This window comes from Anser anser (genome assembly GCF_964211835.1).
Source record: "Anser anser genome assembly, chromosome: 12".
Taxonomy (NCBI): Eukaryota; Metazoa; Chordata; class Aves; order Anseriformes; family Anatidae; genus Anser; species Anser anser.
The window spans coordinates 15,569,366-15,594,331 of record NC_139733.1 but is presented as its reverse complement, the minus strand read 5'-3'; the positions used below and the strand labels follow the sequence as shown (position 1 = coordinate 15,594,331).

The 24,966-nt window shown below is 36.9% G+C and overlaps 1 protein-coding gene across 13 annotated transcripts in view; it reads left to right on the top strand.

Annotated features, from left to right (window-relative positions):
- The window catches only part of FHIT (fragile histidine triad diadenosine triphosphatase), a 561,200-nt gene that overhangs the window by 142,114 nt on the left and 394,120 nt on the right, over nucleotides 1–24,966 (top strand). For all 13 annotated transcript variants that reach the window (XR_014571693.1, XM_083796289.1, XM_083796285.1 and 10 more), the window contains one exon: nucleotides 20,393–20,514. Coding sequence is in view for 12 of the 13 variants with exons in the window: in XM_083796289.1 (XP_083652415.1) it covers nucleotides 20,393–20,514 (122 nt within the window). In the remaining variant the exon portion in view is untranslated. The remainder of the gene's footprint in view (nucleotides 1–20,392; nucleotides 20,515–24,966) is intronic.

The window sequence follows — 24,966 nt, the reverse complement described above, 5'->3', positions numbered from 1 at the left end:
AAAAAAACCTGTGCAAATAGACAATGAGTTAATGGACTAAATTAAAAGAGGATTATTAATTGATGCCCTTTATTCATATGAGGAATGTGAGAAAGCTATATACACCACATAAGAATTAAATTTTCCAGTTTCCATGTCCTTTCATGTTATTGTGTTGATATACTCATGATAAAAGAATAAGATAAATCTCAAGTAGGTATTCTTGAATGGAATAAGTATATCCACTTATGTTCCACTATTTTCCTCTTGAAGTTTGGGGAAATTTATGTTACAAAGATCAGTTAAATAGGAGTCAAATAATAGTCTCACGTCCAGTGAAGCCATACCAATGACTGCAGAGAGGCTATAAATTATCTCAAATAGTAATATAAATTATGGATAATTTACCTAGTTTAAATTTGTATAACTGAAATGGCACTAAACCACAGCAGAAGAGACTAGATCTACTATATTGGTGGATAAATGGGATTTCTTAGAACATGGCTGTTGATTCCAGTGTGATTGGAATTTTCCCTCATGTTGAAAGGGCATTGGATTGTGCCCTTAATAAATGACACCAAAATACACCTAGACGTTAATTTAAAAACAGTGTTGATTCACAAATAATTAAGTATTGCAATACTTATCTCTTATATTTACAAGAATTGTATGCAAATGCATATTGCATTTAGGCGTACCTGGTTATATTATGTACACTACAGTTATATTTTAAATGTCTTTAAATGCAAACTGCTGCTGAGGTTTGATTGTTGATTTGAGATAATAGTTCACTTGTGTTTGGAAAATAAATTCCTCTGGAGAAATCAATATTTGTCATGTCAGACTCCATACCCATTGAGGGACAGGGTTGCCCCTGGGGAAGAGCTGATCGTTCATACGCTACTGTATTAGCAAGATCTATTTGCAGAATAAAGGATTGCTCAGTCCAGATTCATCTATCATCCTGTTCTCTCCTGTCTTTTCCCTGAACACCCTGCATCAGGGTGGGTAAATTCTACATTCTGAACTTGAGAAAATAATAGCTCTGGCTTCTGGTGCCTTGGCTTGCTTCCTATGTACCCAATAAATGTTTGAGTATTTGTGTGTTTATGTTCAGTAGGGATAGGGAATATAAATGTATGGAAAAGATAAGGGGGAGTGTAACTAGCAGGGGAGACAAGCTCTGCTGATTTTTCCTCCAACATAGAAAGAATGGCAAAATCTGGGCAATAAAACTACTTCTTTCTGTTGTTGAGCAGGTTATAGGCATATGTGTATATATATATATATATGCATCTAATGTTAGCGAAATGAATGCCATACTAATAATGTGCTCTGGTTTCTGTCTTCAGAATTCTCCCATAAAGTACTGTTCTCCAGATAATTCATCATACATACTACTTCTTTAAATAAAAAGCTGTTTTGCAAATTTTAGCCAGACTTTCTTTATGGACATGTAGCAAGTGGGGAAAAAAAAATACCATGCCCAATATTAACCTCCCCATCCAACTGAAGAGAGCAGCCTCTGTCATGGTTCCTTCACTGTGCCTTTCAGAATGAACTCCCCCCATGAGGAGGTATTGTGCTCTTTGGTCCTGTTTGCCCCTATGCACAGAACTGCGAGCAGGGGGATGTGGCTGCACAGCAGAAGTAGCTGCTCCCTGCACTGATTTTGATTTCAAATCACATTTCAAGAGATGCAATAGCTTCAGGGACTTCTTGTGAGATGATGTGACTCTTTCATCTTATCTTTCTCATCCCAAATTGCTAATTCTGCAGAGTAGCTTCTTTATCTGTAACGCAAAGATTCCAAAAGCATACTTCCCTGCAAATGTGAGGGCACAGGAGCAAACTGGGGAGCTGCATCTGAGCAAATCTAGAGATGTAGTATCCTGTGCTCTACGTTCTGCAGAGATGAATATAAAAGTACTTTGCAGAAGTGAGCATTCTGAGTAAAATATTCAAATGCAGGAATACAGATTAGCCATTGCTATAGCAACCTGTATATTCTCTTCAGTTAAAACAAGGAATTACAAAATATCAGTCCTACATCTTAAAGGATAAAGACCAAAGGTTCATTCTTTAAAGTTACCATATAGGTCAGTCACAGTTTGGAACGTACCTGCTGCATGTAGACTGAGGATCTTTTGCTGCATGTTGCTATGTAGTATTTGTTTCTCTTTCCATTTACTGAGATGTATTAAAAGAGGATTTTATGTGCAAACAAGAACAGCAAAGCAAAATCTCCAAGTGTTTCAATCACTGTTTCTATTGTATTCTGGAAATATTCAGTTTTGTGGATGTGGGTTTCTGTGCTTTGATGCTATTCCAGTAAGATACTGGAAACCGAATTCATATGTTGTATCATTCATTTGAGGGCTGTTGAACGATCAAAAGGGATTGTATAGAGAGCATGTTGGGTTGCTAGAAGGTAGAAGCTTCACTCAACTTTTGCAATGCAAAGTTAATGAGCATATATTAAAAATAAAAATCAATTATCAAGATTAATACTAAATAACCTGGATTAACTCATGCTTGATAGTTAGTAGAATTGCTTCAGATAGCACAAGAATAAGAATTGTTTGTTAAAACTTACCTTATCAAAGAAAATCTTTCCTTGGAAGTGATCACTTATTAAACTTCATTAATTTGGAAAGCTTAAAATTTTGAAGATATAACTGAAATAGGAAACAGAATGATGTGTCTGGAAATCAGCATATGTTGATATGTGTCCATGTGTACAAGCATCTAGTTTACTCAAATAGTAAAATATGAGCTAGTTTACCTGTTTCTACTTCAAAGAAAGGTTTCTAATATTATTATAACAGGGAAGCTGGGAGAAGTTTAGTACAGCTTTATGAAAGGAACTTTCTTCAGCACACTTGTTGGAATATTCTGAGTTGGAATGTGCTTTTGCTTGTGCTGATCATGCATTGAAGCAATGCAAAGAGATGGGAGGAGGATGGTAAAAATGCAGCCTTCCATGTTTCTGATGATTCTTAGGAAGCCATTCTGTGGCAAGATGCCATCTAACAAGTTGAGGGAGTAACACTTACCTCATGTAAGAGCCTGTGGCTCCATAAGGCTCGTGATGTTATTGGTAGAAACCTAATGATTTTTTTTTCTCGCTCATAATCTACCTTTTTTCCTGCTGAAGAACAGATTGCCAGGACTGGTTGTGGAATTGTCATCCCTGGAGATTCAGCTGTCCAAAGTCATGGCTGGCATGTTCAAGTGTCACTTTTGTCCTGAGGCTGGACAGGGCACTTGCAAGGATCCTCTCCAGCCTGCATTTAAAATTTTTATAGCAGTTGGTCTCATAAAAATAATTATTACTTCCCTCTGCACTTTTGACTTGCTGATCTTCTAATGCTGGGGAGGCAGAAAGAAATGCACAGGCTAGTTGGTTATATTGATGTTGGGAAAGTAAAAATTAGTAGCTGACTGAACATTGAAGGTGAAAGGGATTTTTGGTGGCTTTTCTTTCTTGTCTTTTTTCTTGTCTTTTCTTTTTTCTTTCCCATGACATCAAATTGGTTTTCATAATTCAAAAAAAAAAAAATATATATATATATATATCTTTATCTGATACCATTTTGACTTTACAGAAACCAGAATTCCTGACAAGCAACTACATCGGCATGGGAACTTTTAAAGTTCCTGCAAGTTATAACCTTGAAATATGTTGTTTGATTTAATATAACAGATTGGAGATGTTAATATCTTTATAGTGCTTTTTTTATGCAGTGTTTGTGTGCTTGTGTTTTTGTTGCCGTTTGCTTTAATTTGTTTCTTAGCAATTAAGTACATCTTCAACAGAGGGGGAAAATGAGAAAGCTTTCTGTGGATTTTTTTCCTTTCTTTTGCTTCCCAGAAGCTCATAAAGTGAGGAATGCATGTGCATTTTATTAATTCTGTGATTAAATTGTAGGTTTTACAGTTTGTTTGCTAGAAAATGTAAAATCATTAAAAAGACTCCTGGTTTCTGGATGAATTTCAAGCTGCTGGAGCTTAGTTTTCTTAGCTACATTTTATCTCTCTTCCCATGACTCGATATTGTGTGACCCTGTACTTCAGTATATTCTAACAGATTTTAAATGAACCTTTTCTAAATTAGTGAAAGAAAATTAGAAAATTTCCAGGGAAATCCCTTGCTAGATAGCACATCTGTCAGTGCATTTCAAGCTGGAGTAATTTTCATCAGCTACCATCAGCAGTTTTGTTCAAAACTCAAATAAAATGTTTGCTAAAGGCAAATACAATTATTTTAGAGCATATCTCAAACTTTGGTCAAGTACCAAATATTTTACTGCTGAAACTGTAATGTCCCAACTTATATCAACAATGAACCAGTTAAATAAAAAAAAAAAAAACTAACAGAAGCATCTGAAATGACGCACAATAGTGTGAAAATCTCTTGAGACATTCTGTAAGCAAAGTGAAATAGAAATGACTACTCTTTCAAGTACTGATAATATGCAGAGATGTTTGTCTTCATCACTAGCTGAAAATGTGGCATATCACTATGTAAATTTGATTTTACTCATAATTAAATATTTTAAAAAAACTTAGCTTTCTGCTGGCCTTTGAGAAGATGGAATATTCTAGGTACAACATCTTATGGTTTGATATTACTATAAACATTGTTTTATATATGTAAGATCTGTTGACAAAGTGTAGTAAAACATAGTTGATTTGAACAAAGAATGTCTTCCAAGTATTCTTTGAAGACATATTCTAGCTGGAATATAATAGCTTCCTTGGTCCAGCAGATATTCAAGACCACTGATAGTTTTACACATGAGATTAGTAAATGAGAATGCTATTTTCTTAATTATTTTCTTAAATATTTGGACAAATAGTCTCTGAGAAATCTATTTTTTGCACATTTTATTTTTCTTGTCAAATGATCATTAAATATGTGATGACTTTCAAATTATTAAATTTCCACAAATTTCATCACAATTTGAAGCACATTATTGTGTCTTAGAGCTCGAGTATTCCTTGAGTTGATGTAGAATCTGGTTCTGGTCTTCTATTGCTGGGTGTAACTCTTCTTGCTTTTGATGTGCAACTTGCATGTCATTTAAAAGAAATTAAGATTGGAAACTCTCCAGCTTTCTAGAGTCTACTGTTATGAGTCAGATGACACGACTGTTTGTGTGGAACTCTTTCTTTAAGTTCCACACAAGTGATGTCAGGGCGCTGTTGCAATTCTTTTTGATGCCATGAGAGCATGCATGTGCAGTCTGGAGAGGGAGGCACTGAAAGAGGGTTGCCACTGGAAAGGGACTTAGAATCATAGAATCATTAAGGCTGGAAAATACCTTCAAGATCATCTGGTCCAACCATCCAACTTGCATATACATCTTAAAAGGCTTTATCACCCTTCTCCTGCAAGGTGCAAGGGGCTTTCTGGAGGGAGAAAGAAGGCACTGGAGAGCATACTGGAGCAATACTGTTTCTCCTCGACTCCCATGTATGCTTCTGGCTTAATTTCTGTCTATGTTCATGGGAACTAGCAAAGGGAACATGTCAGTTACTGTTATTGTTGAGATTAAAAATGGAATGCCTTTGACAAAAATTGAAAGGACAGTCCCCCAACATGTTTTCCTCTCCTCAGTCTCTTATGCTAATACATAATAAGTGTTAACAGAAGTAGTACTTGGGCAATTTCAAGCAATTCAACAGAAAGCTCAGTAGAAGCCTTGCTGAATTTACCAAGCCTAGGCAAGCGCAGTATTTTATTTTTCTAATGGAAATGTTTTTAACCAAGCTTTGTTCATTACCACTTCTGCATGTAAATCAGAGAGATTCACAATGAGATCATAATTCTTTCTTTGTATATAAATGTTACACATACAAACTGCACAGAAAGAATATGATTAAGAATGCAAAAGCAAGTAGTTGAGAGAAGAGGGTGTTAGCATTAAAGTTGGCATTGCAACCTAAATTCAGCTTCTGTTATGCATATGCATTATGATAAAGTCCTTAACTGCAAAACTTATAGTACTTTTCCAGGAGACTTATTCCTTACTCAGTACACGACATGGACAGTACTCAATTAATGAGCGGCTATTTAAGATGTTGTTTTATCATTACTGTTTGATGTGTGGCCTCAAGCATTATTTACAGCACGTCACTCAGACCCGGCTCAGAAGTCAGAATTATTAATTTCCTCATAGGATTTTCTATGCTGCTCATCACTACAGTATCCAAGTGCTTCACAGGTTTTAAATTAAATTTATCTCCACAAAGCCCCAGTGAGGGAAGTGGTATTATCTCTGTTTTACAGATGGGGAACTGACAGAGATTAAGGTCAGAAAAAAATCACCAAATTTGGATGCACATTTTAAGACTTAAGTTTGGGTTTATAGTGCACTTCAGATCGTGTAGTGCTTATTGTGTTCAGAAAACTGCACTTATTACTTCAGCTTCAGGTGTGCTTTCCTCATGTCTAGAAATGTACCCCCGCATCCCCAGTGTATAAACTGGAAATTTACATGGCATTACTCATCGCTAACAAGAAGTTCATGTTGCCTACCTTGTGTAGCATCACAGAGGACCTCTGAGCTTTCTCTAAAAGAGGTAGAGTTTCAGTGAGTCACTTGCAGAGCCGAAGAGACAGTGGTTCCTGTTGAAAGCTCTACTGTATGATTTTATTATTAGACTGTTTCTTAATGTTTGTACATAAATTGGGGGTACACAATCCATCTGAATTCTCATATTTGTCAATTTTTGATTGCTCGACTTTTGCAACGAAGATTAATTGGGAATACTGAAATTTGTGATCCAGTTAATTTGGGGAATGAATATTAATTGAGAAACCATGTTGCTTAAAATTTGCTGGCTATTTTTTCTATTATATGTATTAGCAGCATCTTCCCAAATTTACTTTCATTTACTTTCTTAGTATATTCAGATTTATTTCCTCTGTGAAGACATTCTACATCCCAAAAGATTCATGTGTGAATCTAGCAAAATAATTTTCCTTTGTTTAGGAAAACTTTAGTTGTCTGTTTATATGTGTTGTGTCCACATTTTATATAGTAAATATATAAGGTGGGCAGGGGCTACCTTATTGCTCTCTACAACTACCCCAAAAGAGGCTGTAGCAGCATGGGGGTCAGTCTCTTCTCCCATGCAACAAGCGATAGGACGAGGAAATGACCTAAAGTTGTGCAAGGGGAGGTTTAGGTTGGATATCAGGAAAAAATTATTCATTGAAGGGATTGTGAAGCATTGGAACAGGCTATCCAGGGAAGTAGTTGAGTCACCATCCCTGGAGTTATTTAAAATATGTGTGGATGTGGTACTTAGGGACACGGTTTAATGGTAGACTTGGCAGTGCTAGATTAATGGTTGGATTTGATGGTCTGAAGGGGCTTTTCCAACCGATGTGATTCTGTGATAAATACAGTGACTGGGAGTTCTCTCCATTAAAGATGGGTATATTTATATATTTTCCCAAAGCTCTCTGAAATCTTTAGCTGACAATTATTAGAGAAGTGAAATGTTTCCTTTTCAGTGTGGCTCTGCTTATCAGAGCAGTGGCCATGTGTGTTGCAATTGCCTAGCTATTTACAGAAGCAGTTTCTCTAAATGCTTTTTTAGTGTTAACCTACATGTAGCTTGTTATTAGACTACATTCCCGCTGTTGTGCCAAGTGCATAGATTTTGTGGAACTGGAAGGCTACTCTAGGTGTAGAAAGTTGGGAGGCTTTGTCCTGGCTATGAAATGCACTTGCATAAGCAAATAAATTTCTTATAACAAGAGAAAATGAAATTTTCAGTAGCTTCAGTCAGGGTCCCTTGTGCTAACAGCTGTAACCATTTCCGGGCTGCTCTGAACCAGTTATTCCCAGAGCTTTATGGTATTGCTGTGACATTATTACAGAACAACTCCTTGCTTCTGGGGAAAAATGAAAGTTAGTGAGGACTTTGCTTGACTAAGTAGAATTACCAACTGGGTAGCTTGTGTAGTACATATGGATCATGGAAATATTCTTCTAAATAATAAAGAGAAGGCAAATTAAATCCATTATTTAACAGCTGCAATGGTAGTCCAAATTTTTAATTTGAAATAACTGATTTATTCCCACTTTCTGTAAAATATTTGATCCTGGTACTCAAGTAGTCAAGGCTGTAGTGGATGGTTGTGGAAATGAGCTAGCGATCTGATTTACAAGTTATCTGTCCAGTGGAAACCAGCGCAGTCTGAGGAATTCACAAAAAAATCAGAGTTTCAGCTTTGACAAATGCCAGCCAAATTCTTGAACCTACAGAGGGACCTCCAGCTTAGTTCTCTGCCAGTTTGCTGAGCTTCAGCCTAAACATTCATCCTGCAGATTGTAGATTAAGATTTAATCATGTCTATAGATTTCTAATTACTCATGAATATCTTATTAGAAAGCCTTGCTGGCAAGGAACTCCAAAGCACTTTCAGTAAATTATACAGAAATTTGTTCCAGAATTAGTTGCAGAGCAGTCATCTGGCACCCAATTCTTGTTTAAAATGTTATCAAGTTTACTGACAAATGAGAACATAATACTGTCTCAGTTACTGCAATTCACCATGTGACCATAAATGTTTTTTTTTTTTTAATCTTGAAAAGTTAAAAAGAGTAACACTAAAACATTTTTGTTGATGCCTGAAGTGATGTGGAGTTGGAAAGGAAGCCAGAAATGCAGCAGAAACATACAGAATTATTTGCTTGGTTTATAGCTTGATTATGTGACTCATGCAATTCTATACGGTGAGACTAGGTCCAGGGATAATCATTGAAACTGCCTAAAAGGAAACAAATTCAGGAACCTTGCGGTAGTCACAGACAGATTAAATTGCATGCTTTTCAGGACATTTGGCAAAAATAAAGTAAAAAGCAAGCTGGAGAATGGTGTGCATATACAGTTACAATTATAATTAGTAAATGCTATGACATACTTATGTCATAAGACCATTGCCATCATACACTTGTAGAAATCATGCATACTTAAAACTTTTCCTATGTTTAAAAGAACATTTTAAGAATTCTTCAACCTTACCAAAAGCGCAGGCCAGCATTTTGAAAATGCAGGTCTAGGCTATTTACTGCAATACATTCCTCTCTGATCTTGACTTACCTGCAGTATTTATGCTGCACAATGTTAGGAGGAAATACCTTCCTACGTGCATACTTTTGAAATTTGACTTAAAAATTATGGACAAGACTGTCTTTGACTTCTCTTTCTTGTGAAAATTAAACAAATAGTAAATACTGGAGTTGCTACATCCTGGTTATACTTCCTGACATCTCAGAGTCACCTGCTGAAGCTAGAAAACTGAATGATACCTTTTAGTGGTTAACTTACTAAGATCTCACATCTACTGTGGAAAAAGGCTCATAATAAAGTAATTTCAGGTGGAAGTATTGAAATAGAAAGTGTCTTGGGAGATGCACGCAGCAGTGATTGCTATTTCAGCAGGTAGTGTAGTGTTCATCATTTTACTCTAGATAAAGCTTACTGTTGCATGAAGGTGTTGTGCATCTATCCTATCCTATTTCTCCATTCTCTGTTATTCCAATTTAAGAGCCTTAGTTTCACAGTTGCTGTATCAGGACACCATACTATAACCTACAGTTGGTTACTTACGTGTATATTACCTATAGTTACTATGTATATAGGGAACATGAGTTGTTGAAAATCAGAGGGAATGTGCAGAGAGGGAAAGTAAAACCTAGAGCAGTGTACAGCCTTTTTCTCAGACTGGTTTCTTTACTCATGACCGCCTTTCTTTACTTATTCACCAGAAAGTGCAGTCTGTATTTTCTGAAAGATATGCAAGCCATTTCTGTTTACAGCTATTTATTCTCTTTCTATTGTTGTTTTCATGCAGTTTGCAGTCCGACTGGTTTAATTGAAGCAGAAGTTGTACGGAAGTCATGCCCATTTACATTTTGCCTGTGACTATTGTATAAACCTCTTAAAGAAATAAATGTCAGAATTGGACAGTAGTTCATCTTTAATTGTGTAGTATATAATTAGGTATGTATGCCCACCATGGTGGTAGTTATATAATTAGACTGTATAGTTATAATGGTCTTTTTTTTTTTTTTTTTCGTGCAGCAGCCTTGATCCTGCTCACCAAGATGGGAGTGTATTTTTCTTCCCAGCTGTTATATATACAGTTTGGCAGCAGCCAGTGTGTGCTTCTGGGCTGGCTGCTCGTCACCTGCAGAAGTCTGAATTAACTACAGCACTGCTGTCACTCACCTGACTGGGATGCTATAAGGATCATGGGGGAGAACTTATTCTTGTGGGGGGAACAAAAAGAGGTATGGGAAACATGGGAATATACATCATTTGAAACAAGACTTCCTTAATTCCAGGACCCATGAAAAAAACCTGGTTTAAATGGCTTTATTTTGGAGTGCACATACATGTATAAGGTGGTAAAATGAAGGCTAATGGGATGTCTTAATGGTTCCAACATATAGCATTAAACATAAATGAACCTTACATAAATGCAAAGAGCCCACTACCTAGTATTAGCTATATATAAATGTAAAACTGAAAATGTAAATACATTTTCATTAAATGACTCTTTTAACCTATATGCTGTAGGAATTGTTAGGTAAAGTACAGTGCCTGCCTTTTCCTTTAAATATTTGTGTAAACATTTATTAACTCAGTAAGATCAAATGCTTGTGGAGAAACTTGAATATTGAAAGAATTGCTCCAAATATAGCAAATCCATAGTATTACAGAGGCAAAAACATGCTCTAATATTAACATGTTGCATTCAGAATGAAATTAAATGTGATTTAATTTGAATCATTTTTTTATTATTTTATTATTCATGTATTATTTTTTCTTTACATGGGGAAAAAGTGTGGTCTGGAGCCATTATGTGTGTGGACGTTTTCTTTTTTTTTTTTTGGATTTCCAGAAGTCCCAGCTGTTTCATTCTTTCTGTTGATAATTTTCTTTTTAGTAAGGCTGGATTTACTTTGACTCTGCAGTCCTTTAGTTAAAGTAGTTTCACCTGAAGAGAGTGAAACTTTTGGAATCTTTCAGTTTCTCTGGTGGTAAGTATCAAAAAGTTTAAAGTACAAAATACAATCAGGACAAAAGAATATAATACAGTAGATCAATCTTTAAGGTATGTACTGAATCCAACATTTCTTTTTTTTTTTTTTTTTGGAAGTGACACTACTGGTTTCTTAGTGCCATAATGTGCATTGTGACAGTGCATCATTCCTGTCTCTTGCTGCTTCTGATGAATGTTCAGAAATACAGTATAGTTAAAGCTCTAATACCACATATTGGAAAGCTTTAAAAAAAATCACGCTGCTGGGAAAACCTCTGTAACATTTTTTTAATGCTCTCAGTGAACATGTTGACCTATCTTAAATTTGCCCATCCCTGGAGCCACATGAGATCATGTAGCAGGATGTTTTAGGTTTAAAAAAAAAAAAAAGTCTTGAGTGTGACTGGAAACTTACAATGCAACATCTATTGCTCATTGCACACTTACTTTTGTCATGATTTTTGTATTCATGCTATTTCTTGTACTGGCCCTGAGTTGTGTGCCTTTTGCCATGGCACAAATTTTATCTGATTCCCTCTTTCTGATTGTTCTTCGTTTAATACCATCGTAGAATTTTGGTAAGAGCCATTTCTCTCTCCTCCCCATGGACTCTTTTCACTTAGCTCCAAGCAGCTTGTCTTCTGCAACTCTATTTACCGCATCTCTTCTATCCAATACTATAGATGTCTAAATCACATTCACTCAAAGGAAACAGTAAGACACTTCAGGGGAAGACTTAGTCTTGGTATGTGTTTCTAAAGCCTATAAAGTGACTTTATGTAGTGCTATATAAGTAATAAATAAGAATGCTAAAACATGACAGCTTTTCTTCTCTCTGCATTTTTAAAGCCACCTTTTTCCACTAAAGGGTATAGCAAAAGAATATTCCTAGCTGTTCCATCACGTTAGCTCTTAGTTTGCAGCCTCAAAAGAGATGAGCTTAAACTTGTATTTTTCAGTGTGCAGTGTGCTAGTCTCAATAGCAACCTTCTTCCCCCATCTCTACCTTCCCTAGGGTAGAGAGTTCCTTACACTTACATGTCTCAAGAAATGTCACAATCTTCTATTGTTCCTCTAGCATGTAAAGTAGCCCTAGGTAGCCACCCTGGAAGAAGGGATTTTCACAGTATAATTTCTGCCAGTTGTTGCATAGTGTGTAGACTTTCCTTGAATTTTTCCTTTTCTGCCTTTCAACTTTCTGCTTTAGAAAACGGCATGATTGGTATTAATATTTTTCCCTGATAAAAGTAGAAATGTCTGGTGAAGAAGTTTGTGAAGATCTAGATCAACAGTCTTGCAATGGGATTCTGTTTAAAAGATTATCGCTTGGAACATCGCTGTGTGTTGAGTTCATGGCTGTGTGTTTTGGCATAAAATGGACGTAAACCCACTCTGGTATAATGCAAGACAGGAATTTTATTTCATGTTAGTCATAATAAATGTTTGTTTGGAAAAAGCAAAGTTTCATGTATTTCTAGGGAGTCAAAATAGCAAGGGTGTTTTAATGTGATATTTAGAAACAAGTCCTAATGTAAGAAAAAAATCAAGCTGTTATGTGATCACACAGACAGACATTGAGCTTCCACTGCCAGAATTATTTTCTCAGGATGGTTAGATGCTGTATGAGTCATCTTCTAATGAACACAATATACAAATAGACAGTTGAAGTATGTAAAGCGTGCTTAGCTTTTTCATGACTCTTCTCAGATCTCATTTTTCTTTGTTTAATGGATTATACAGTTCTTTTGGCTCCACAAATCTTTTCATTTATTGTGTATAACTTTGCACTCGTTACCTGAATTATAAGGAACAAACAAGTCCTATTTTGTATTCCAAAATGCTTGTTGTAGAAATGAATTTGACAAATAATTCTACATAATTTAAAAATATTTATGCCCTCTATGCATATTATAGGTGGTATATTGCTCTTGCTGTCTAGCTTGATTCTGTGTTTGTTGATTACCCTGTCAATGTTGTGATTGCTGTACAATGTTGCTACAGAGCTGTTTGCTTCCTTTTAGGTGTCTGTATCCTTCTCAGTCAACAAAGATGTGTGTGTCTGGAAGTTTGAATTTCTTATTTATTTATTTATTTACTTAATGAAGACTGTAAATGTCATAGGAATGACAGACCAGATAACTGAGAGGGAGGTGTGGGCCATAGACAAGCAGTTTAATGCCTGAAGAGGAACAAATTTGAAAAATTGTTCCATCTTCTTTTTCTGCTGAGCATGATGTTACGTGGTATGGAATGTCTCCTTGGCCAGTTAAGGTTATCTGTCCTGAATGTGTCCACTCCCAGTTTCTTGTCCACTCCCAGTTTCTTGCCCACCCCCAGGCTACTCACTAGGAGTAGGCAGAATGGGAGAAAAAGAGAAAGCCTTGTTCAGCTATAGCTAAAACATCTGTCACCAGTATTGTTTCAGTCACAAATTTAAAACACAGTGCCATGCAAGCTACTATGAAGAAAGTTAACCGTATCCCAGTCAGATCAGTATAATTAGAAAATAGGTAGTTTTCATCAGGATCCATTCATCACACCTCCATCAGGTTCCTGTTCATGACGCTATTACTGTTACCTGGATTGTGCTGTGCTCAGGGCAGGGTGGTGCTTGGTCAGCAAACCTTGTGTAGACATGTTCTTGGGTCTCCTGGTGTAAACCAAGAGCTACAGATAAGCAGTTGGAGAAGAAGAGGAGAAAGGGGCCATTCTTGTCATGGTCCCTCCCCAGGCAAATCTGCTGTAGCAGCAGTACTGGAGCTTGCAGGTGTAAGACTGTGAGGACAACAGTGTGAGAGCAGAATGGAAAAACACAGCCCCGGGGGGGCTGGGAAACAGTACTGCTGCAGCGCGGGTGAAAGGGATCAGATAATTTAGCTTGTTTGACTATGCTAAGAAAACAATACGATGTTTAAATAGTAATAATTTTGATGTTTTCTTTGCTGCTAGATTAAGCAGGTGAAGCCACTTGTAGTGGATTCAAGTCCACCATAATCTGTGTATGATGTAAGAAATCACTCCCTGTCAACACCGCCAGGACTGGTTGCATGCATCACATTTAATGGGCTTTCTGTTCAGTAGCTTCTGTGGGTGGTGAAAATGGAAAACAATCTACACAAGCTTCTCCCTTCAATGCTATGTAGAGCATTAAATACTAACCCCATTGAGAGAAACTAAGCTTTGGCTGTCAGATGCTTGAGCACCTTTCCTAGTTTTATAATAATTCTTGGCTTTTTTTCAGAACAGAAATAGCAATGGGATACTATATTTTGTCTGGCAGAGACATAGTCTTTTTTCGTTGTTTTATTTTAATTAGAGGCCTTTTTCTGGAGTTGGAAGAATTCAAAATATATAGTTAAATCTTGTACAAGGGTAGGAGTGGAGGATGCTGAGACATACCCACTGTAGGGACAAAGGGATAGTAGAAAAAATGACAAATTTTAAAATAACATTTTTTTTAAATTACTGTTTTTAAGTACTCTTTGATCAAAGTGGCAAATTCTCACTACTAGGAACAAGAAAATTCATTGCTATGTGCTTGGGTTAAATAAGTAATAGTCTGAACTGTGTGGATTTCATCTTCACAAAGTAGCAGCAATGGGAGGGAATAATTTAAAAAACGGTAAAGCACGACAAGAGAGGAGATAGCATGCAGGGCAGTTCTTCATTGTATGACATTCGTTGAATGTGATGAAGAATTCAGACGTCTAAGTAGAAATATCTCTCTCCACACAATCACACCTTTTAGAGGGAAAAATTCCAAATATACATTAAGGATATAATTGTGGGGGATAAAGGGCAGCTTAGGAAATGCCATAGGAAAATCTGAAGTTAGCCACAAGCATCATTAACTGTAGATGATATGCATCATTTAACCACATTGTGTTCCATAAGTTGTCTTATCTTGTAGATTAAGAAAAAAAAAAACAACACACAAAACCAAAATGACTTATGTAAAACTTTTTTTTTAATCAACAACTAGTTTTGCCATTTTGCTGTGTTTTAACATTGAAATTGAGTAACAGAATAAGGATTGTCAAAATTCATGAACACGTCACATTAATATAGTAAAATGGAAAACTTTAAATTAAAAAATACTCCTCACCTTGTTTCTGAAATATTCATATACATTAGAACAGAGAGATAATGGTATTATAATTGGCTTTTTTCAATATACACATTTTAAGTGAGCAGCCATTTTGCATTATCTTATGTTCTGTCCTTACAAGCAAATTTGTAGCTTCTCTAGAACACTGCTAATGCAAGTGTTCAGCACAAGCCTTGAGCTTGGTTCTCAGCAGGTGGTGACCTCAACACCTCCTAGCTAAGGACAGTTAACTGTACGATAAAATAAAAGGGCATTATGGAGTACCAGCACTGCCTCAAGTAAGCATCCAGGTGGGAGGTCTGTAGAGGAAGGAAGATAGCCTAAAGAATTAGTGCCATCACTCGTTATGGGCACTACAAAGAAAGTCATTTCCAAAGGTATTCCAGGCTGTTGGTTTTTGACTATGGCGATGCCACGTGACAAGTATACATCTATTTTGTGTATTTGACACCAACATTTCTACACCCTCTGCTATTTCGAGGCTAGGTTGGATTGGACCTCAAGAAAACTGATCCAGTGGAAGGTATCACAGCAGGGTGTTTGAACTAGGTGATCTTTAAAGGTCCCTTCTAACTCAAACCGTTCTATGATCTAAAAAAAATAAAGCACAAAACTAAACCCCCAGCCCCCCAAACCAAATACATTGGAAGAATTGACACCTACGTTTAGATATCTTCTAAAAATTACATTAAATGTATGAGTAGCATTTGTAGAGGCTGGGCAAATATAATATGACCGTTCTTGAAATTTTACCAAACTAGTAATATTTGAAAATATGTCAGTGCATCTCAACATTTTTCTTAATTTTAGCACTCTTTTTTTTCAGGGTGTAGTGTAGAGTGCCAATGTAAGGGTTTGTTTTGTTTTGTTTTTGTTCGTTTGTTTGTTTCTTCCCCTCTAGTAGAGGATATACAGATTTGAGATCTGTCGTGGCTGTAAAATTAGTCCACTTGCTATATTAGCCTTTAACACTATATTCCCACTTACAACTACAGGAACACAGCTTGAAGGAAATTTAATTAGGAAAATGAGGGAGATGAAAAAGGCAATGTAATATATAAGCGCAATATGAAGAAGAGTAAATACACTTTCCATCTGAATAGTCAGAATAGAAACTATGTTAAACTGAGCCAAAATTTTCTTTTATTAGAAATGGATTTCTTTCATTTTCTAACATTACTACCTAATTGTCCTCCTTATTACTGGGATTAGAAAGACTACTGTCATTAAAGAAGAAAAATCTTTCACAAATTATATTTAGATTATGGTTTTAGCTGGCAATGACCTTCTCATTATGTGAAAAATGGAAATCCCCAGGGGAACAGACTTAGTGAGGTGATTCCAATCAGCTGGGAAGCCTTGTGCACACACTGTTTGCATCTCATGATCTGCATGCATACACCTGTACTGTATCAATTTCTGCTTGTTTACAGGTCATTCAAGCAATAAGCAGGTAGAATTCAGATGACTGAGAACCTGCTCTGCTGGTAGCAGTTTCCTGCCTCACTGCACTCTGGAATATTCCAGCCTTGCTGCAGCGTGCTGCTACACAGCCACGGGTTTTTCAGTTACAACCATTACTCATTTCCCTAATGTTTTTTTAGCATTTGTATTGGTACTAAGCATAGATGATCAGGCTTTACGGAAAAAATACAAAGGATCACTAGGGAAGAAAACAGCTTAAATAATATCTAATAGATAATGAGTAATTGTTTAAGAAAAAAATCTCATAATCCCCTTTAATAATTGGAGAGGAGAGCACTGGGGGGTCTGCAGTATTACATAGTGCAACCAATAAAACCATTCCACATTTGAAACACATGCGGTATTTGTTTAGTCTGAATCAAGAGAAAGAAATACACTAATCAGGTATATTATTATAGAGTAAGCAAATATAAAAGCATTTAATACATTCATTTTATGCGTGAAATTTCAAAATGTTCTAATGATTATTTCAGCTCTAGGTTCTGGGTCAGACCAGTTGTGCTGTAACCCGACTTTTCAGACTCTTGCTTAGGGAGGTGTGAGGCCAGTGTTTTTATTGCACTCACCCTTCCTGGATGCATGCAGTAGGTATATCAAGACCATGTGTTATGGTTGATCTAAATTCTGCTGGCTGCGGTTACTGTGTGTGGATCCATCTAGAATTTTCAGAAAATGCATTTTTATTGCTTTGAAAGAATTGAAAATATTCATTAAGATTAGAAAAAGAGCAGTGGTGACCCAAACTCTATGCCAAATAGTGCTGCGTATGTTTATTTTGGCAAATGTGTTGAGTGTATTTATGCAGGCTGTCAGCTCAGCTGATAAAATCTTTTTTGAATATCTCTCCAAAAATAAAGAAGTATATAAATAAAGAAGTATATATTTTATATATATATATATATTATATATATATATATATATATATATAATATTACCTTTGGATGTTTATTTCTCCTAATACAGCTTCTGGTTAATTTTAATAAAAAAAAAACATTCCAGCATTGAAATTATGGTCAGTATCTGATAGGCCCTGAAGAGACTTTTTTCCTTTACAGTTTTGCTGTGTATTGCAGACATAACCTCCAGATGATCACTTCAGGCTGCACAAACTGCCTGTGACAATGTGGAGAGCTGCATAATTATGGCCTTGGTTTCCTGTGGTGACCGGTCTTTGTAGGCCCAGTGTAGGAAGAAGGAAACTCTGCCTCCTCCCTGCCTGGCACAGGTTGGCTGCTGGAGCAGTACCAGCTGCTGGCAGTACATCATTTGACTTCAGGTAAACCCAAATTTCAGTTTCGGAATTTGGGCTGCATTCCATCATAGTGGTACATTCTACCTAATCCCTTGTGGTACTAGCTGTTTCCATTTTTAGATATTGAACACTTAAGATTTCCCATGAATTTAACGTCTTTTGAGTGGAGGTGTTAAATAGAGGCCTTAAGGTCTAATTAGTTGCCCACTATTAAATACAAATACAATTCCTAATCCTCAGAGTTAGAGAGGGAGAGAGAAATACATTTTTATTGTATGGATATGTAGTGGGTTTACGTGGCAAGGTTTTGGTAGCAGGGGGCCATAGAGGTGGCTTCTGTGAGAAGAATCTAGAAGCTGCCCCATGTTAGATAAGGGCCCCACTGCTGACCAGAGCCGAGCCAATAAGCGATGTTGTTTGCACCTCTGTGAGAGCATATTTAAGAAAGGGAAAGAAAACAAAACAAAACAAAAACAAACAAAACAACAACAACAAAAAAAAACACTGCTTCACAGCAGCTGGGAGAGTGAGAAACAGCCTTGCAGGTGCCAAGGTCAGTGAAGAAGGAGGGGGAGTGATGCTCCAGGTGCCGGAGCAGAAGTCTCTGGCAGCCTGTGGTGAGGACCATGGTGAAGCAGGCTGTCCCCCTGCAGCCCGTGGAGTACCATGGTGGAGCAGGGTTCCACGCTGCAGCCCATGGAGGAGACCACAGTGGAGCAGGTGGACCTGCACTGACAGAGGCTGCGGCCTGTGGAGGGCCACTGCTGGAGCAGGCCCCAGGCCAGACGTGTAGCCTGTGGAGAGGAGCCCACGCAGGAGCAGGTGACCTGGCAGGAGCTGCTGCCTGTGGGGGACCCAGGTTGGAGCAGTTTGCTCCTGATGGATGGACCCCGTGGTACAGACCCATATCTGGAGCAGTTCTTGAAGAGCTGCTGCCTGTTGGAAGCCCAAGCAGGATCAGTTCAGGGAGGATGGCATCCCGTGGGAGGGACCCCACGGCACAGGGGACGAGAGTGACCAAGAAGGAGTGGCAGAGATGAAGCGCTTTTGGTTTCTTTCCTTTGTTTCTCACTTCTCTAGATTGTTAGTAATAGGCAATAAATCTTACTGGCTCCCTACTCTGAGTCTGCTTTGCCCATCATGATAATTGTTGAGTGATCTCCCTGTCCTTATCTCAAACCTTGAGCTCTTTGTGTCATATTTTCTTCCCCTCCTCAAAGAGGAATGGGGAGTGAGAGAGCAGCCATGGTGGAACTCGGCTGCCCACCTGAGTAAAACCACCACAGGATATTAATGTATATATAATATTTCTAATATGTATAAATAACAAGTATATAATTTAGTTGAGTACTTCTGTGGAATCAGCTGAAAAAGCTGGGTCTTCCTTCCAAGAACAAGTATGTTTCACTTCCCAAATACACTTTCAAAGTGCGTGCACTTTGATGGGTTTGGTGTATATACCTGTACCTTTTGCTTAAGCAGATAGAAGGAGTGGGACACTAAATTACAAGAAAACGTTTAGATCAAGAACCACGTGAAAATGGAATCTGTGCCAAGGACTTGAAATGTATGTATCCAGGCGATTGAGTCTTAGTAAACACTGTAGGCTTGCAAGAAAAAAACTGGAGCAAAAGACCCCATTTGACTCTAATAGTGTCTTTTCCTCCATCAAAGTAACTTATAAAACTGAATTTTCTGATGAGTCACTTGGTTCAAGCAAGGTAATACTATTGTAATGCTTTTGATGTGTCTGAAGTATTGTGTCACATGAAATTTTTCATAACTTCGTATTTTACTCTGCAGCATCTTGGATATTTCTGATTGAATTAAATACGTTAAATAATTTAGGGCTTAAAGACCTAAAATAGATACTGTTAGGATTGTGCCTTAGTTATTTAAGCAAGATTTTCATTCTCTCCAAAAGACGAGAAAATTTTAGTGAATGAAAGTCGGAATCTTTGGTTCTCTGTTTAAGAGAAAACATTGCATACAGTTATTGATCTTCCTGTCAGTTGCTCAAATTGGAAAGCATGGACAGAAAATGACCAACTAATTTGTTTTTCTTAGTTCACTGGTATTTCTTCAGTTAAGGTATTTAGTGGACAGGTTGATTTAGAAAATGTAGTTTCTTTATTTTGGAAGCCTCTGTGTGCATTGATTCACAAAGGGCATGTGAAATATTATTTGTGCATTTCTAAGCACATATGACTCAAAATGTATATAATACACAAGGCATGAAAATGGGAGGAAGAAATTAACTCTGTCCCAAATTTTGTAGCCCAACCAAGATGATTGGTTTTAGAAATCAATGTAAAAATCATGCTTTGGAAGGAAGTCACCCCTCCACAAGTGATATTTTTGGAAAGGTTGGTGATACCTTGGTGAGCCCAGGAGGCACTTTCTTTCAGAAGCAACCCAGACAACCTGGCTGTCTTATTCCTGTTGCTAAGAAAAACAAAGTCAGTCTCATAATTATCTTAACTGTTGTCTCTTTCAGAGCCCAGAGATTAACATTCATCATGCTGAGATTTGGGCAGCACATCATCAAGCCCTCCGTGGTCTTCCTGAAGACTGAGCTCTCCTTTGCTCTTGTGAACCGCAAGCCAGTGGTCCCAGGCCGTATCCTTTTGAGCAGTGCCTTGGCCATGGGTGCTCGTGCTCTGTGGAGAAGCTGAGGAAGGTTGGCGCGTGCTCTGAAGGCCAGGTAGGATCTGCGCGGATTTATTCTGAAACCAGGCGGTGGAACATAATACACTTGATTGGTGTTGCAGAACTGCCAAAAAGGGTTGCTTAGCAACTGTGACCTTACAGGTGAATTTCTATTGACCTTTTCACCACAGAAGATGTATAAACAACCAGGTGCTACTAAAAGCATTTTAAAGTGTATCTGAGATGATACTGTTTAAATTTCATATTATGCTAAATAACACATCCTGCTTCCCTTTTAATAACGTCGCTTATTTTTAGATGTGGTAACTTCTTTATGGAGGATTTTCAACTTCTTGTAGCTAAATGTACACGATTTGTCAAATGGCAGCAGAATTCTCTATGAAGACTATTATTTTTTGGGGGGGGAACAGATTGCTTTGATTAATTTAGGTAGGAATGGATTAAATAAACCATCTGTATAGCAAACACGCTTCCTGAGGAAAAATGAATCCACGTTGTAAGCAAAACTTAGTTTTTAGAAACTTTACAGGAACTTGATTGTGCAAGATGCTAAATGCATTTATTTAGTTAGTTTATTTTATAATGTTGTGTATTATTTCATAGTCAGAACTCTGGTGCTGTGTAACTTTGTGCTGATTTCAGTGGCTGGAGGTCGAACTTTTCAGAAATACTCAAGACTGATCATTTCCACAGAGGTTTATGGTAAAATTTTAGTAGGAACTGTTAAGAAATGGCGGAATGCATGTTTGGGAAAAAAAAAAAAAAAGTCTGGAGTTCACTGAAAGCTTTCTTGTTTTTCTGTACTTTTCCGTTGTTTCTCATAACTTAATATATAATTTTAAATTTAGTAGCTTTTAGTATCATTTTATATCTATAAATGTATTTTATTCCTCTGAAATTTTGAATGTCCCTCTCCTCTCATTACTTCTGTATATTATAATTGTTCAATGTAGAACTTGGTGTACCTGTTTTGAATGTTTCTATTCATTCCAGAAGTCAGATCATTTGGTTATAAATGTATGACAAATATGCACAGACTTTATAGAAACTAAACACATTACTATCTCACCAATACGTTTCAATGAATTAAACTAATTATCCTTCTCCAGTAAAAGTTTCTAAGTTATCTGATGTAAATCAACGTGGTTTACAGTGTCATCATATTTTTAGGCAAAATATGTCAAAATATGTTCAAAGATATCTAAAGACACTATCACGTTAGTCATTGTGAGTTGAAGAGCCTGTAAATTCTTGACCAGTATGTAGGTTTATGCATTGTCCACGTCAGAGAGTAAACAAAATGTTTTCTGTATGTGGAAGTTTTTAAAACAATAGTTAACAATTCTGTTGGTTAGTTAAGTGAACAACCGCATCTGTTATTAAACAATGAAGAGGTATTTCAGATGAAAGAGAGTTGTTTTAAAGTTTTGTTAGCATCTAGAAGTGACAGTTTAAGGAGCATATAAAACTTAATTATTACAAGCTTCTTTCCTTCTTAAATAATTAAAGATTATAAACTCTAGTTGCATAGTTATTGCTGACTGTTTGGCAGATACATTTATTTGCTCAGGTTTAGCTTTGTTATCCCTGTAATGAGTATTGCAGCATATTTTATAGTGTCACATTGTTTTAATAGCTCATGTGTTGTAATATATAATATAGTCTTTGTTTCTCTGTTGAATAAATGTTCAAGTAATAAAACTCCAACACTTTCCCTCTCTCATTACACTAAGAAAAAAATTAGAAAAGATCTTAATGCAAAGGCTGGAACACAGTATGTAAAATAGAGCAATTTGCAGTTGTAAGCTTTTAAAACGTCTGTATAATGCAGCATTTGTCTCGAGACCTGGCAGTAACAAGTGTATTTTCTTTGTTTTATTGCAATAATTTTATCTGCCTTGTCTTTGGCACACTTATGACATTCTTTTTTTTTTTTTTTCCTGTAGAAAATAAAATATTAATGCATGTGAATTAGAGAGACGAAGGAAATCAGTTTGAAAGCCAGCTCACTCCAGGTGGTGGCTTTAATTAACTTGTAAGGTTGAAATTTCGTCTTGAAACAGAACATAGGATTGGAGTTGTGAATTTGTTGTAATAGTTTTAAAATACAGCTGTGCTCTGAGAAATTTCAGTAAAAATGGTCTCGTGGAAATCACTGTTTTGTGATTTGAGCAATCCTAAAGCATGTTTTCTCAGTTAACACATTAAAAGTTTTGTTTTGTTTATTTCTATCTGTCGGTCCTGTGAATTCAGCTTGACACTTGAAAGTCAAACTGTGCTTGTAGTAACCAAGAGTAGGAATAGCAAGAACATAGTATTCCTGGTAAGGGAAGAGCGGTCCTGTTCCCGGAGAGAACGCCTTATCTGACTCAGCATTAGACTTCTGTCTAATGGGTGATGAACTTGTTTGCAACTGGAGCCCCTTGAGGGAAGATGTAGTGGTTATTGCAGGTTGTGGAATAAGAAGTAGCTGGTACCTTAGTATGGAGCAGGTGGTATGTGACGTTAAACTGGAATCTCTGCTGTCCAAGCAAAAATGTGCTCATTTGGTTGACGCTAGTAGCAAACTCATTCACTTCTTTTGGCACAACCAAACTGAGACGCAGAGCTATGCACGGTCAGTGTGCAGAATTAGTGATTGACGCCCCCCCCCCCCCCCCCCAAGGGAGCTTAAGAGGTCTTGATTAATGACACATTGTTTTGGGGGGTGTTCCCCCCCCCCACCCACCATTTTGTACAGAAATGCTGCAATATTGTTTCAGTAATCCCTGTGTATTCTTATGGAGACAAGAGTCTAGATGGGAATACTGTATGCAGTGAAAATCTTAGCAGTTAGTAGTTTGGGAACAGGGAGGAGGTGAGCCACACACTGTACATTTCCCAGCAAGCTTACACAGGTACCAATACCATTTTCCATGGAAAGTAGAGTCCCTGTTTCCTATAAGTGCTGTTAACTTGCTGCTCTGTGAAGGGAGATTGTGAAAGTAGTCTGTTGCTGTCATGAACTAGGTGTATTAGAGAAGGTAGCTATTCACTAGCTGCAATAGTGCCAGGGGTGTTGATAGTCACTGGATGCAGCCCTTCCTTCGCTCAGAATGCACAAGACAAGAAGTGAATCAGCTCTAAGAGCTATGTTTCTGCTTGTCTTCTCAGTTCATTTCATTCACAGTCTTGCTGCTTCCATAGTTCACAGCAGAACTGTAGTGTGTTTTTAAGAAAATCCATCTGCTCTTTGACGTGGACTTTGTGCTCTTTAATATGACTACAAATACTTTGTGAATGACCTACCATTTTATTGATGTTTTCCTAGCCATACGCCATGCTTTACATGGTTTTGCTCACATCTTCAATAAATATGAACTGTGTTTTTTATCACTTTCTCACTGTATTGTGCAGGATATTTGCTTTCATCTGGTGTTAAACATGAAAAATGAATTTGAACATTAGTAGAATCCATTTGGGAACTAGAACTTTTTTTTTTGTAAATAAAATTATTCATTTGTTATGTCCTACTTTTTTTTTTTTTTTTTTTTTTTCAGCAGACAAGGTATTGATCTTTGGATTTCTGTTCAGGATGCCATAAGGAGAACTAGCACAACAGGAACACAGCCACATTTGTAAATTGATTGAATGCAATAATGACAGAGACAAACATCAGATCTATGGCAATACTATACTATACAAAGCATTTTTCAACAGTTTAGTGAATTGGTTATTAAAAGAAAAAAAACAAAAACATGTTTTCCATCCCGGAATGATGAGCTGAGGGCTATCAGGACTAAGCAATTTTATAGTAATTCATGGTAGACAGCGCAGCACCTTCAATAAGCACACACATATGTGCATATAATAAATTAGAATAAATGCTTTATAAAAAAAAATCATCTAAGATTGATTATAAAAAGGGTGTTCCACTTAAAAAAAAAAAAAACAAAAAAACCTCACTTTTCAGCTGTTATATATTAAGTGCTGCTGGACTATTTGGTATTACTCTATTCCATAGAGGTCCGCTGTCTTCCACCACAAAGTATTCTGATTATAGGGAATAGAGTATATATAAAACCCAAAAGTGTAGGATTTTTTTTTTCTGTCAATTTCACCACTATATAAAGTTAGTGGTCATTCTTTGTTGCTGAGGCATTGCATTGTGCTGTTTTGTGAGTGACCGTGACTTGTTCCTTTCTTAATGAGTAGAGAAAACATTAGTTGGACCAGATGCTCCTTCAAAGATTAGATAACACCCTAAGCTGCAGTGTAATTGTTCTGGATCTGTTGCATGGAGGGGATGCAATCTAGGTCATCCAATACAAGAATAGCATCTGGTTTGCTGTATCTGTCTGTGAGCTCTCAAATATTATCAGAATTGTTGCATTACTTGAGACTGACATAGTCTTTATTGTG